Genomic DNA, 14,485 nt, shown 5'->3' on the forward strand with positions numbered 1-14,485 from the left:
TCACTACCTCGTATTAGGAAAGAGAGGTGTGAGTTCTATACTCAAATAAGAGAATGTTTCAATTGTTTTATTAGATACCTTTTTTTAAAAAAAAGCAGAATTACTGTTCTTGGGCAGCATGCAGAAGTTTACAAACAAGTTACTTTTTGGCAGTAGAAGCTGGTTAGTAGAATTAAAACAATCAACTCACCTGGGAAGATAAATTGTTGTCTATGCTGAATGTAGTAGGCAGCTTTTTTATTAATTAGGGTTTTTTAAACAGTACAGCAACAAAAATTACCAGGAGAAAAAAAAAACAACACAAACAAGTTAGAGGATCATCAGTAAGTGCCCCATATGCATTCAATGAATTAGTCCCAACTCACTGTTGGGAAACAGATTAGTAGATTATCAGCCTGCTTGAGGGGGTGGATTTCTGCACATGCATTTCTGGAGACTGTGACAGATGATACTTATCAAATGAAAGCTAAGTTACCAATAAGCAAACAGTCTGGCGGGAAAACAACGCATTCACACTTCAAGTGGCAGAAGCAAATTTACAGAACCAGGAACACTAAAAGGCAGGCCCACGTAAAGGCTGGTGCTTCGATGCTCTCTCATGTCTTCAGCTTTTTGGAGATGCACCCAGAGAAACTGAAGCTCATGAGCCATCTGCAAGTAATTTTTTTTTTAATTTCAGTGAATTTGAGCAGTATGTCCTAACACAAAGTAGTTGCAGCAGAATCCTTGTACTAAACTGGCTCTGCTTCTGCTCCTTTTGGATAGGCTGAAACAGCAACTTTCACTCACAGATCAAAAGCCGATGTAAAATACAGCAATGCTGAAGGCTAGATGTAGCAGCTATTGAGCTGCATGTGACTTCATTTCCAGATCAAAGGAATTAAATTTATTCTCACTACGTAAATCTTTGCCCTTGTCAGAGTTTCTTGCCTCTGTCAACCCCGGTAAAGATGGCACATTTGGGTTCTTAATCTGTGAAGTATGTAGGGTAAATACTGCTCCTCCATACACGTATGGCAATGGTTTAAAAGTGAGTGCTGATTGTTGGTTATCTTTTGGAAGAGACTGGTAAAGTAACTCATTCCAGTTCTCATTTTTATGTTTTGCTCTAGCAATCACCTTACTCGTGATTTAAAGCCACTGGTGACCGAACACAGCAGGCAGCATGCATTTTACAGTACAATGAGAAAAGGAAGGAAAAATGATGTAATTTATTTTTTTAGTCCTTTTCAAAAAAGGAGAAAATAGAAAGATCAAATCATGTAAGAAAGGTGCCGACATTCCTCAGTAATCTGTCTTCTGCAAAGGTATCCTGTTGATACCATTTTAAAACTTGTAGGAACACCGTTTTCTTTTATCAGATAACAAGATACACCTTCACACCTCGCTTACATGACACAACTGTGTATTCAGAAACCTGCAACTACCTGTGAAGTCTCGGTCAGCCCCTGCTTGCATAGAGGCCTTTCTGGTCTTGGCAGAGATGTCCTGAAAAAGGCAAGCGTACCTGGGAAGTTAAATCGTCCATCCCTCTGGCCCATAGGAGATGGGTTTGGGGGAGGTGTTGCACTGGGAGGGTTGGAAGACTGGAAAGGTGCTGGAGAAGATGGTGTGGATGAGGTTGTAGAAGAAGGATTACTACTGGAGTCCAGATGATTTATTGCTGGTGGATGCTCCTGCAAAGCAAGGAAAGTCACTTGTGAGAAAACAATAAAAAGAAAGAACGAACTCCCTTCAGTGTTTACTGAACAAGAGAGAAAGGAAAGCTGTCCCTAGCCTTGAACACAGCACAGTTCTTCTAAGCGAGCAGGCAGCTGAGGCTGTGGGCAGCCTACGTTTTACAAGGAGAAGACGACACATCAAAGTCTCCTTGCAAAGTGAAAGCTCAAGCTGCCATTCTTGCTCCAAGCAGCAAGTTACTGCTGCCACCTCTCCTTACTGTGGCCTCTCAGACTTACAGACACCAGACACTTCAGTCACCACATACCTTTTTCGTTAGTGCTTTGGGAAGAGTTCCGAACTGCGGTTCTGTTGGTCTGTCTACTGGATTATTGATATCAGAAGGGACAGACTCTGTTCTTCTTATTTTTGTTACTGAAAAATGAGAAGAGAGAAAAAAGCTTTAATCAGACTTTTTATTCTTGCTATACCATCAATTACATTGAAATGCTAAAAATTTGTAGAAAATTACTTACTGGGAAGGAAGGATATTCTACAAGCAGGTGCCTCTTTAGTACATTTGTTGTGACATTTTAATCTGAAAGAGACACATTACGTGTTAAATAGCATCTTGTTCTTTCCTAAAAAGAGGAAGCCTACCCTTAATTTGTAATTCTTATGCTAATCTCAGAGGGAGTTCTGGAATGCTCCGGGCCCCAGAGCAGCATACACAAGGATTCTTCATATGAATGTATGTCATTAGACTAATGAAACCATATACATGCCTTAGCATCTGATTTATTTTTAATATAGTTACCTTCACTAATTCTTATCCAGTAGCAGTGAAGCAGTAAAATCTCAGTGATCTGGACTAACAACCCAGACAGAGAAGCAAAACCTAAAATCCTCAATGCTATTTAGGTATCCAGCTCCCACTACAAGTTTTGCCCATGATCAGGTAGGAAGTCTGTGACCAGGAAATAAATTTGGTTCATTCACGTGTCAGGCTGCCAACCTAAAGTGTAAGTCGATGCCAAGGCATCCCTTTGCCAGTTCAGAAGCTGACTTTAAAAATGATGCCACTGCTAAGAGTGCATCGCATCAAGAGATACTTGTTACAGGCAAACTTTAATGAATCAAATGCAAAATTCTTCTGACAAAGGTCATCACTGTGTGCTCACCTGCAGTACTTACACTTCACCCCGAACATCATGCTTTTCTGACAGACTTGGCAAATCTGAGATAACCAAGACTTTGTAGAGAACCTAAATAGAGACAAGAGAGGAAAAATGATGTTAACTGGTGCCTAAAGGAAAAATAATGTTTGTAGGTAGTTACAGACAGGCCATACTTTAGCTCTTTCCGAAATGGGCAAGTGACATTATGGAAAAAACTTCTCACTTTTCTGATCAAAAGCAAGCGAAAGAAGGCTGGCAGCAATGCTGCTGACCCCTTGCTAGTTCTCCACTCCTGGAACAGGGCTGAGAGGTGCTCAGAGGTGTCCCTGACAAGGAGACAGGGCACGCATGAACACACATCTCTAGAAGGTCCTCAAAGCTGCAGCTCAGATCTGAAGCCTCATGCAGTCAAAGATTCCCCAGGCGAGAGTATCACTTCTTTCCATAAAAAAAAACCCCTCAAACTGGAATTGAGCTTCACCTCATAAAGCAAGCAAGTACTCTGAGAGGGAGCAGCCAGCACATACTCCAAGTGCAGCTCCAGCTGGTGAGTATGTGATGTCTGTCAGTTGCTGGTGTCCCTCCTCGAGCCAGCAGGACATGTCACGTGGTGCTGGTTATGTTCACCTGAACATCTTTGTAGAACTGGGATCCGATTTGGGGGGTGGTGGTGGGGGTGGTGGGAGTGTTACCCTTTTACCAGGAAATTAAAGGATAGGTTTGATCGGCATTAAATCTGGCTGGCCCAGTTTTGGTTTGGATTTGGAAAGGGGATGCAGGAAGCTACAACGGAGGAAAAGGGAAGTCTATGCTCTTCCCACGTAGGAGGAAAGAGCAGCTTCCCTGTCATTTGCAGCAGTGGAAGTGTTTAGGAAAAGGCAGTGATACACATTTGGCATGCCTGGTCCTATCAGCCCATACACAACGTTGCTACTGCTGGCACACCACTCAGTACAGAATCACAAGTCAATTGGCTTTTGAAAAAGGATTTCAAGTGCACATACTAAAAAGAAATGAAGGTGAAATACATCGTTAAGGCTGAACTTAGCAAATGAGGCACCTGACTTGAAACCTATCTTAAGAATCGTGACTGCTACGAACACACTAAAGAGGATGCTGTCCTGGTCTGACCCCAGTTTTGCTCCTTCGTGGCTCCCACACCATGCGTTGCTTACCTGTGTGTTACGGCTAAGCCAAAGTCTCTTCGTACCGTTTGAGGGGATCCTTGGGAGGGTTCTGATGGAGAACAAGAGATGTTTTAGGGAAGCATTACTTACAAGCTTGCTTACCAGTCTAGACAGAAACAAAGCAGTCACTGTCCTAGAAATGGACTAGTAGCCATGACACTGTTAGTAGCACAGCTGAGACTGGTTTGCCTTCTGCTGTAAACCTACCACACACTACTCTTTCACTTCTTTTCATACGGAGGCAATGTAAAATAAGATCTGGTGGAATCATATTTCTTCCTTTTTTTTATGTTAAATAATTCTGTTTTATGTTTAGGCATTGCAGAAGTCCACCTGATTAGGTGTAGGCCATCCTTAAAGGGGAAAGTCAGACTTTACTCCCAGTTAGTTTTCTCCCAATTGCTTTATCACAAATACCATCACCCAGTTTTCATGCAGTGTCAGTAGCCTTCAGAATATTCTTTTACACTGAAAATCATTATCTCCATTTTATAGACAGGGCCAGCGTGACCCAGAAGAACAAAAGCATTTATGTGAGATCACTTAGCTAGCCAGTAAGTGCAGACACAGACCTAGACTTCAAAAGGCCAGTCCAGCACTCCAGTGGTTACACCACATAACTACCCAAAAACTCTCAAATACTAAGATTGTGGCATATTTCCTGAATTAAATCAATAGCCATATTGCACATCTGGAGAAAACTCAAATCTGCAAGCGTCAACACAGCTTCAAGGCTGGACACTGTCAGACACTGAATGCTTACAAAAAGCCAGTCTCCTTATTTGACCCTAGATGGCACCAGATTCTTTTTTATCATTATTCCAGTGAACTTTTAAAGGCATCTGTGGTCTTCAGCGTCTTAGAACAGGCTGGAATGACTAGTTGCTTTTCCAAGGAATACTGCTGATCTAGTGTGGCCATCCAAATGCAGTCATCTGAATTAATCATAATGCAACAGGTAAAGGAGGTAAATCCTTACTGCAGAATCCCGATGATAAAAAAGCCTGGAATTCATTGGGACTTAAAAGAACCTACAGTACAGATTTTAAAACAGACAATATGAATATATGCATAGAAGCACCAGAATTCTTCATTTTTGTTTGAATTTATTCTAATGCCTTTTTTATTTATTGCATAAATTCTATCACTCCCCACAGATAAATACCCGTATTTCTGCTTGCATTTTCATTTTACGATTTTCTTTCTATATTTTTTAATTTCTGAAAGTAATTCCTGAGAATTTTGTTTTAAAGGGCATTAAATGGATGTGTGGTGCTATAATGTCCTCATTTGGACTTTCATATGTTACAAAAAGGTGAGGCTCCTATCTCTCTGCATTAGCTTCCAAGGTTACAGGTTGTGTCTGAGACAGACACACGGAGTAACATCAGGATAGCTACAACACTAAACGGCATTGATACCTTACTGGATAAAACACAGGTCCTAGTCTTGTAAGCCATTAAACATGAATAGACTCATCAACATCAGAGGAAGCATTCCACATTTAAGCACATGCCAAAGCCTTCCTCAGAAGGTTGCAAGCGACCGCTTAATTTCATTAGAGATACTTGGCAATGAATATCCAAAGATACTAAATGGTTAGATACGAAGTTATTTCTAGCACTGAGGCATCAATAACAGCTGTCTGAAGTCACAGACAGGCAAATACACCCAAACCCCTTGCCTTAACCCTTTGTTCCTTTTTATTCCCAGTATTCCTTTTGCTTGCTTTTGTCATCTGAAGAAATACCAGGTACAAGAAAGACCATGTAAATGTCCTGCGGTTCTCCAGTAGGGCGACAGGCCAAGCTCCCGTTAGAGTCAACAGGAACTCGGGGATAGAAGGCCCTGCTGAGGACCTCCGGAGGTTGCACAGGGATGACCAACAGATACCCGACAAGGACACGATCTTCACTCTCAGCAAAGAAATGAAGACAGCCCTGTAAATATCTCTTACCAAACCTAGAAAGAAAAGAAAAAAAAATTTTTTTCAGGTATTCATATTCATGTGACAGGATGCACACTTTGCTAGAGCAGAAACTCTTTCCTGCAGCGTTTGATGTCAGGTTTACAAACACCTCTGGTTTGCACAGGCTCCTGAAGTTGCTGCACAGCCGATATTTTCCTGCGTACAAATGGCAGCCTTTGCTGGGTAAAGCTTCAGCTCCAGCCCGTGAATGAAGTGTACAGGAGCGCATCTGAATTTTGGCTTGCAGATGAGGAGTGTTAATGGGCTCTGCAACTCCATGGAAGTGCCTGAATCACAGAAGTGCTACATTTTCCAATACCTACCAGACTTAATCAACAGGATCTGGATCACAGCAGAACCAGATTCTTATCGCTGAATTTCAAAACAAAGCTGTGCATTGGCCACAGCTGCCTACTTGCTGCATTTAGACATTCCGCAATTTGCAGGTTTTAGTATATAATTCACATGCACTCACAGGGTGGAAGAATGCTGGACTGCTTACAAGGCTACACATTTATAATGAACTCTTTCATGTCAGTCAGCAGGCAATACCATACTGCAGCATCAAAAGCACAGCCATTTGCTGTTAATGCTCATACTGAAAATCTCAACTCCATTCTGAGCTGGGCTAGTTTCCCTTACACAAAAATGTGAAAGGTCCTGAGCAGAACAGGCTCTTCGCACTCTTCCAGGTGGTCAAAGAGTTAGGGTACGTTGTAATGATCCAGTGCCTGCTACAGAATTCGGATGCTGACCTAAGTTTAGGGATAGCCAGAGTCTTTGGAAGGCACTTTTTTTCCCAGTTTCAACTATTAGTTAAATGTTAGATTAATCCCTTCCATCCTGCCTACACAGAAAAAGTGTATCTCAAAGTCTGGATCAGTCCAAGAAAATGTGTAGCCTAAGACTGTTTGTCTTGTTACGGAGCTATAGTTGTCTGTACTGTCATAAATGTGTTTTAAAGCTCACACTAGCAGCTAAAATAAAATGAAATCATTAAAGGATACCAGCCACCTGAACTGTGGAACTTTTAAGGACAGAAGAGAATTCTAGTATGTGGAAATGGCTATTAGAAGCTTGAGAAAAACTGGTTGGGGCCCTTTAATAGCAGCAGCCATCCCAACCCGCCCAGCAGGTGCAATTTCAAATAAATTCAAGTAAATTTCAAGTACAGTACTCTACTAACAAGCAGCTTTTGTGGCTATCTTGCAATATCTCACTGACACAGATTATCAGACTGCAGCGAAACCACAACAAGGCAACTGAACACCAGCTCTTTCACGGTCAGAACTGGAGCACTGAATGCCCTTCGGTACAAGCACAGCCCACCAGCGCTTGAGGGGAAGGAGGAAGTGTCATGCTTACTTTATAGGAGGAACTTCATCTATCCTGTTTCCCAGCTGTGATTCGTGGGACTTGCTCCTTGTGAGGGTTGGGAAGTTAGGTAGCAGCTGAAAAACCTTCCGGCAAGGGGGAGGAGGAGTCCGTGGTGGCTTCAGCTTATGCCGTCTCTTGGCTTGAGGAGTGGTTGGCGGAGTGATGGTGATGGTGTGAGGAGTCCTTGGCGTTAACCTTCCACTGTGTGCGGGGAATGCAAAAGGGTCCAGGAGGTTTTCTGCATAGACAGAAGGTCCGTGACTTGAGGCAAGAGAATCTGAGGACGGGATGGTAGATACTGACACAGAACGCGCCTGCTGGCTGCTGCCCTTGGGAAGGTGCGGTGCAGAGGGAGTCCACGTGGGTACAGAGGAGCAGGGGGCTTCAGTCGTGTTTGCAGAGCTGTTCTCCCGGCGTGCCTCAGAAAGATTCATCAGCACATCATCTTTTAACTCCCCTCCTGTACACCAATGACAGCCACGTTAGCGATTGGTTAAAAGGAAAAGCCAATGTATATACACATACATTATGCTGCTTTGGGCTTTAAGGTGGGGTTTTTCCCTGCTCTGCCCCTGGCCAAGGTGCAAGCCTAGTTTCTCCTCCCCCGACACACACCAGCTGAAGCAACCTTTCCAACGAGAATGGCAGTAACTACCCTCCTTTCCCATCTGTAGCTGTGTATCTCAAAAGCTAAAGTCAGGTCCTATGTTCTAAGGTGGGCTGAATTTTAACAGACAGAGGCCCTGCTGAAGAACGTGCGATATACATACCTACCTAAACCAGGCACCCACATCCCAGTGTGAACCTATGTGGGTTTAGTGCCAATCTGTTTAGACAATTCTGTACATCCAGCCTGGCACCCTGTCTGCTTATAGACTGGGCTGTAGTAAAAAGAGGACACAATTTCCTAACAGCCAACAGAATCGCTAAATACCACTTAAAGTGAGAAAGGCCATTAGACTGGAAATAAGGAATATCTAGGAGCTTCTGATACTCATTTGGCCACTTTTTTCTCTCTCTGGCATGTAACCAGTGCCTAGAACTCACCTGACACCTGGAGTACTGGGGCACTGCTGTTCAACTACAGGCAGCAGCAGCACCCAGCACAGAGCTGCTGTGTTTGTTCAGGCTCTGTTAGATAGAGCTGCACCAGGGACAGACAGCTGGACAGACAGGAACCACCACGTCCTGCTGGATCACTGGTTCAGCCCAGCACAGCCTGCTACAGACCCTAGCACAGTAGTTCAGAATGGTCCAGTACAGCCCGTAGACCAATTCTGGGTACAAACTGGGGGGGCGAGGTGGGGGGAAGCACAAGGGCCTGCAGCAGCCAAGTGGGAACACACAGCTTACTGGGCTAATTTCAGAGGCTTAATTCATCACAGTAACTCTCTGGCTTAATTTTAAGTATGTCCTTAATGACTTACATGAAGGTGAAAAGTCAAAGCTTCAGGGCCTGTTGACTAGTCAGTGGTTGAAAAGAGATCACACACCTGGATTTTTAAAAACGCCATTTCTTTATAATAAGTGAACGCCATTACTTCTAACAATGGCTGGTTTTGCCACAGTATGGATGGGAAATATTTGACAATCCAGGATAAGAAAGATCAGAAAAAAGGAAATATGAAACTGAGCTGTTTGTCAACTTTTTCGTTAACTAATCTTTATGATTTGCAAATGGTATGAACTGTCATAATACCAACAGGAAACATCACCTTTCAGTGACAGATTAATAATTGCTACAAAGAAAGATGTGATGCACGTTAGTACCAGTATGCTGTGAGAAACACTCTCGTACAAACAGATTTTACAATGCCTTTGAAAATAGCTTGGGGAAGGTGACAGGGGAAGACAGTGAAACAGCACTCTGGGAATCCTGAGCTTGACTGATCTTAAATAACTTGGTCAGATCCATTTGGATGGTGAACACATGCATTTATAATTACACAGTACCCTTCTTTCCATAATTTCCAGGTACTCTTCTTTCTAGCTCTTGAATCCGCTATTGGAATCTAGCAATGATTCCATCAGTACTAGCAGTCAAAGAAAAATAGCAGGAGACAAGCGGTTTTAAGGAGAAGTGAATCACCTGGCACACTAGAAGCTATGCAGTAATAGAGGGCTGTCAGAGCAATGCTTTTTCTCTTTCAAAGCACTGAGCTGAACAATACTCGGGCTTCTGAGCAAAGTAATGCCGAACAGAATGACATCTTCTCTCTGAGCTAGAATATTTGGGGAGGGGATTACCTGCAAGAAATCTGGTTGTATTCGTTAGGTCAAGGATATGTGTACTGAATGATGGAGGATTAACTGGAACATTAGACACAACTCCGAACAGAGAAAGAACACGGATATAGTCTATTAAGACAGGATGCTTCTACATACATTTATTTCCATTTATTTATTTTTTTGACATGCTGTCAAAACCAAATCCAATCCACAGCTCTAGATGCACGTGATCACTGCAACTTCATGTACATCCGAGAGCTATAACCTGATGCTGCTTACAGAATATACCCAAAGACATTACCCAGAGGTTTCTGCAGATTGTCTCGTATGAAAGGAAGCAGAACAGGGGCCAGGCTGCTGAGAAACTAATGCCACAGAACAAGGCAGTCTGTACCTGATGCAGTCACCTTCCGTAAGCAGCTCAGCGCCCCATTGAGTCTGGAGCACTCCTCGTCTCTGGCACCACATCTCTTCATTGTTTCTTTCACCTTTGACTCATTCATTTCTAGTAAGGCATCTAAGGTTAGCTCCTCTGGTATTCTCTGCAGAAAAACAAGACAATACGTTTTTGGTTTTAACACACACATATAAATAAGATTGTCACTTGTTATTCTGATGTACTTTAAATAGTGCCACTGTCTCACTGCCCAGTCTGACTCACGATTTACTCATTTTGGTATTGCATCTCTCTTCAAGATCACTGGGTCAGGAACACCATGTGGCAGATCTCAGCAGTGCTCAGCAGCTGCTCTCTCCCCTCCTACAACACGAGCGATCAGGCCTGTTCTGGAGTGTGCTCTGCATCACTAGGAAGTTATGGTCGTTCTCAGGTATTTAAGTTAGGATTAGAGGTGACTGAAATATTCTCCTCTTGTGGAAAGTTAGTATTTTTGAAAAGCTAGTAATGAAAGCATAACTTCATTAAAAATAGCAGTCAGAAACAAAACAGGCCTAAAACCTGAAAAATGTCAGATAAAGATGTTTGGCTTTTTAGTAGGGAAATGAAAAGTAAAAACAGTGAGGAAAATAACTTCTTTTTGTTAAACAAAAATAAATGTTTTGACAGAGAGATAGCGACCTCCTCCTCAAGCAATTTTTCCTTCATTAGAGAACCAGCCTTACTCGTATCTCGCTTGGAAAGATATTTGTGCAGAACTCCTTGTACATCTTAATAAACCAAAGCCCCCAAAGCGATAAAGTTTAGATCAGGCAGACACAAAAGATTCAAGAGACTGGGAAGCATGAAATGATGTGGTATTTCCTGACACAGAACTGAGCTGTGTCGCCTCTCTCCTCCCCCATTCAAATGTTTCCAGTGTAAGTCTGCAGCAATTGTGGTTTATAAACAAAACCAGGATATTTAGCCCAGATACCCAGGAATTTCCCTGAAAGTTTTGCCTAAACAAACCTCACTGCTGCCTACTTTCACAATGAGATCACAAATTTCACAGTATTTGGCCTCCTTCCTAAAGTTTCAACTCCTGGAATCAAGCTATAGAAAAGGGTTTCAACTTTTTATTTGGAGGGGAAACTCAAAAATGTACCTCGCTGTTTGGAGAAACAAAAACCTTGAAATCCTCTAGATGCTTAAACCCTGCTTCCAACTACAAATCAAATTTGAATGTTACTGAATGTCCTTTAACAATCACATCTTTCTTAATCCAGACTCATGCCTTTGAGATCTGACGCATCACTTTTAATTGTGACAGTGCTAGAAACAGCCCCAACCTTTGGAGCTTTGTAAGTGGTAACACAAAGAGTAATCACATAGTTTCCATTTTTAGTAACTGTTGCATGGGGCAAACAGAATAAATTAAGAAAGCACAGAAATCTAAGAAATGCATCCTGCATCTTCTGTCACATGCCCTGAACCGGATGAAACGCAAAACACAGCTGACTCAAGGAGAGGCCAAGAATTTGAATGAGCAGTAAGCACAAAGCGAGTCCACAGCAGAGCCGGAGTTCAACGAAGTTTGGGTAAATTTTCTTGGTTTTCTATAATTAATATTAGCAGAACAACAAAGCACAGATATCCCAGCTGATGCTAGGTATTATTATTAATTTTTCTGCACACTCAAACCACCAAGATGCAGGGGATGCAGGGGTAAGACTGGCCCAAAAAGCTTGTTCTTGAATGAATTCCACTCAGATAAAATGCAGGAAGCACAAAGCCTCCAGCGAAAACACAGTGCAAAATCTGCCCTCCTGGGATTCCCAACCCGATATTACACTTCAAAGGACAAAAAACTCCAGGGGTTCAGATCATCTGAGCTGAAGCTGGAATGGGTTTCCACAACTCAAATATTCCAGCACAAAGCCAGTACAGGTTTGTTCACACAGAGCCCCGGCCAAACTGGGCTGATAACAACAGAATTAAACCAAGTCTTTCTTATAGCTAGCTATTTCTGCAGCACCCCCTGAATTCCTCTCCCCTGCACGCAGACCGGCAGTTCACAGAAGCATCTTTGTTCAGCGCTGTCACAAGGGCAGTTCTGTGATGCAGGACATCAGCCTCACCGCAACACAGGCAGCTCTAAAAGGGACAGTGACTGGGGGCAAACATGGCGCAAGTTTTAGCATAATATGGAAGAAAGTTTTCTACACCACCATGGGTGCCCCTGTGCTCTGGAGCAAGGAAGCTAATGTTTCCCCATTAAGCAGAGGGGAAAGCTGATGTCTCTTACAAAAACATTTATCCCATTTCATGCTTTTACATGGTTTTAAGAGTCAGTGGGATTACAGCGATGTCATTCTTGAATTATCTTCAAACATTTCCTCACCCCCACCGCTCCCCACTAAGAAAACAACCCAGATTACACAGCCACTGTTTTAAGCAGCAGCGTCATTCTAGACCCCGGTATAAGCTACCAAGTCATGTCACCCAGCATCACCTCACTTCGCTATCCTTCACGTGACACAAATGTAACCCGTAACTTATTAGAGCTATTAGTAAGTCAATCAGTAAAATGGAAGAGACTAAGACTTCCTCAGGCAAGCAAAGCTTTTCCATCACAGCCAGTTCCATGGCCCAGACTTTAAATGACCAGCGCAAACAGCTGAATGCAAGGCCAGCTGGGATGGGACTGGTCGCAACACCATTAAGGATCTGGTTTCTCCAGTGCCTGCTCAGTGGCAGGATCCAGAGTGGACAGGCACCACTGAGCTGAAGTGTTCGTGCTCAGGGTAGTTACCAGCACAGGAGGTACCAAGGCTTGGCAGCAAACAACACTGAGGCTGGCAGAAAGGTTAGCGACCCACATGGCTTCAAAAAAGCAAGTGTGGCATCAGATACTGAAAAACATTCTCCCAGTTTAGAGGTCACAGGAAAGTCAGTAAAAAAAAATCCCCAATAAAAAAGCTTTAGAAATCCCAAAACACAGATGCTAGAAAAAAAGGAGGAAATCAGTCCGGTCTGCAAGCCTGTGCCCACTCAAGTAGCCCGAATGCAGTCAGACTCTCCTCTCTCTGCTCTTCTACAAGGAGAGCAAAGTACAACAGTTACCTAGGGCAGATGCCACCAAACCTTTGGCAAGAGCCTTGTACCTGTACGGCTAGTCCTCAGTGAGGCAGGAAACGGGCAGGCCTTTGGACTGAAAAAAATGAGTATACTGAGTCCATGCTTCAGTTTGTATCAATAAGGCAGAACTGACTATTTTAACTTAACGCAAATTAGCTCTCCTGGTTGTATAGACAAGACTTAACTTGGGAATTCTCATTCCCCACAGTAAGAGTTATGTGGAACGGCATCCAGGCACAGCTCCTGGTTGTAACAGCACACACACTCACTGCTCTCCAGGCACAACTCACAAGCACAAAATTGCTGAGCTCACAACCAGTAGAGATGCCCGAGGACTGCAGGGATGGGGTGCTCCTGCACAGTGGTGTTCAGAGCCTACAGATCCTTCTCTCATTTCCAGAGGGGAGCACAACCAAATGTTTACTGGCACAAAGAATTTAACTGTCCTCTTTGTCCTACAGCAGCTTGATGGTTAAACTCCAGGATTGCCTGTTCTTTTCTTTTTTAAAGATTAAACCCCTGCTACCAGGAATCCCCAGCTTTCACTTCTAATTTGCAAGCCTTCCTGCTTGCAGAGAAAAACCTTGAAAACATTTTTTAAAAAATTATAAAACATTCCAAACTATTGAGCTTTTTAGAAGTGTTAGGGCATTTTTTCCTTTGTCTCATTCATTTGCAGGACACAATCACTACGGGGGGGCTTGATCACCCCTAAGCTGACTAGTTTCACTTCCTTAAGCAGGTCTGTGCTCTACAGCCCGATGTGTGGCCTGCCATGAGAAGCTGTAACGGCTCACACAAAGCACAACTGAGCAGCAAAGAGCAGCCCCAGCTCTTTACTGCGAACTTTACTCTGCATCCCTAGCACGATCTCACGCAGACATGCACCCGACGACAAAGGGCCGAGCCTGCTGCTAGCTTGCCCCCTTCCTGGGCCTGCACAGAAAGTCCAATCTACTCTTTTCTCAATAGTTTAATTTTAGAAAGACAGAATAGCAAGTTGTAGGAAAGTATAAGTACGGAAAAGGAGATTATATTTAAACAATCCCAATGACCTTGAATCAGGAGAGCTCAGACTTTCTGAACCTGCTGCCAGCCCCCATGACACGCGACAAAAGAAATAAGCCTTCAAAGAGGGGGGAGGGAGGGGAAGTAAGAGGCTTTCTTTAAACAGCCACTCATGTGCTGCACATATGTGGTGGCTTAATATAAAACTGGTCAACCTGATCCCTGTAAGATTGGCCTGATATGATTTAGCTCCATCGTTAGCCCCCCAGCCAATGTGATAACCATAAGGGTCACTAGTTCAAGATGGCTCTTCAAACAGGTTCCACTGCTGCTGATGCTCTGGCTCAGCTGTTGAGCTGGC

The 14,485-nt window shown here is 43.3% G+C and overlaps 1 protein-coding gene across 1 annotated transcript in view; it reads right to left on the bottom strand.

Annotated features, from left to right (window-relative positions):
- Positions 1-14,485, bottom strand: part of KSR1 (kinase suppressor of ras 1) — a 73,723-nt gene that overhangs the window by 14,210 nt on the left and 45,028 nt on the right. The window contains exons 3-11 of the mRNA XM_056326920.1: positions 9,994-10,141; positions 7,359-7,830; positions 5,982-5,986; positions 4,013-4,073; positions 2,841-2,924; positions 2,196-2,257; positions 1,988-2,094; positions 1,508-1,676; positions 191-232 (exon numbers count right to left, since the gene is read on the bottom strand). Of these exons, the coding sequence (XP_056182895.1) occupies positions 191-232; positions 1,508-1,676; positions 1,988-2,094; positions 2,196-2,257; positions 2,841-2,924; positions 4,013-4,073; positions 5,982-5,986; positions 7,359-7,830; positions 9,994-10,141 (1,150 nt within the window). The remainder of the gene's footprint in view (positions 1-190; positions 233-1,507; positions 1,677-1,987; positions 2,095-2,195; positions 2,258-2,840; positions 2,925-4,012; positions 4,074-5,981; positions 5,987-7,358; positions 7,831-9,993; positions 10,142-14,485) is intronic.

This window comes from Falco biarmicus, chromosome 1 (genome assembly GCF_023638135.1).
Source record: "Falco biarmicus isolate bFalBia1 chromosome 1, bFalBia1.pri, whole genome shotgun sequence".
NCBI lineage: Eukaryota > Metazoa > Chordata > Aves > Falconiformes > Falconidae > Falco > Falco biarmicus.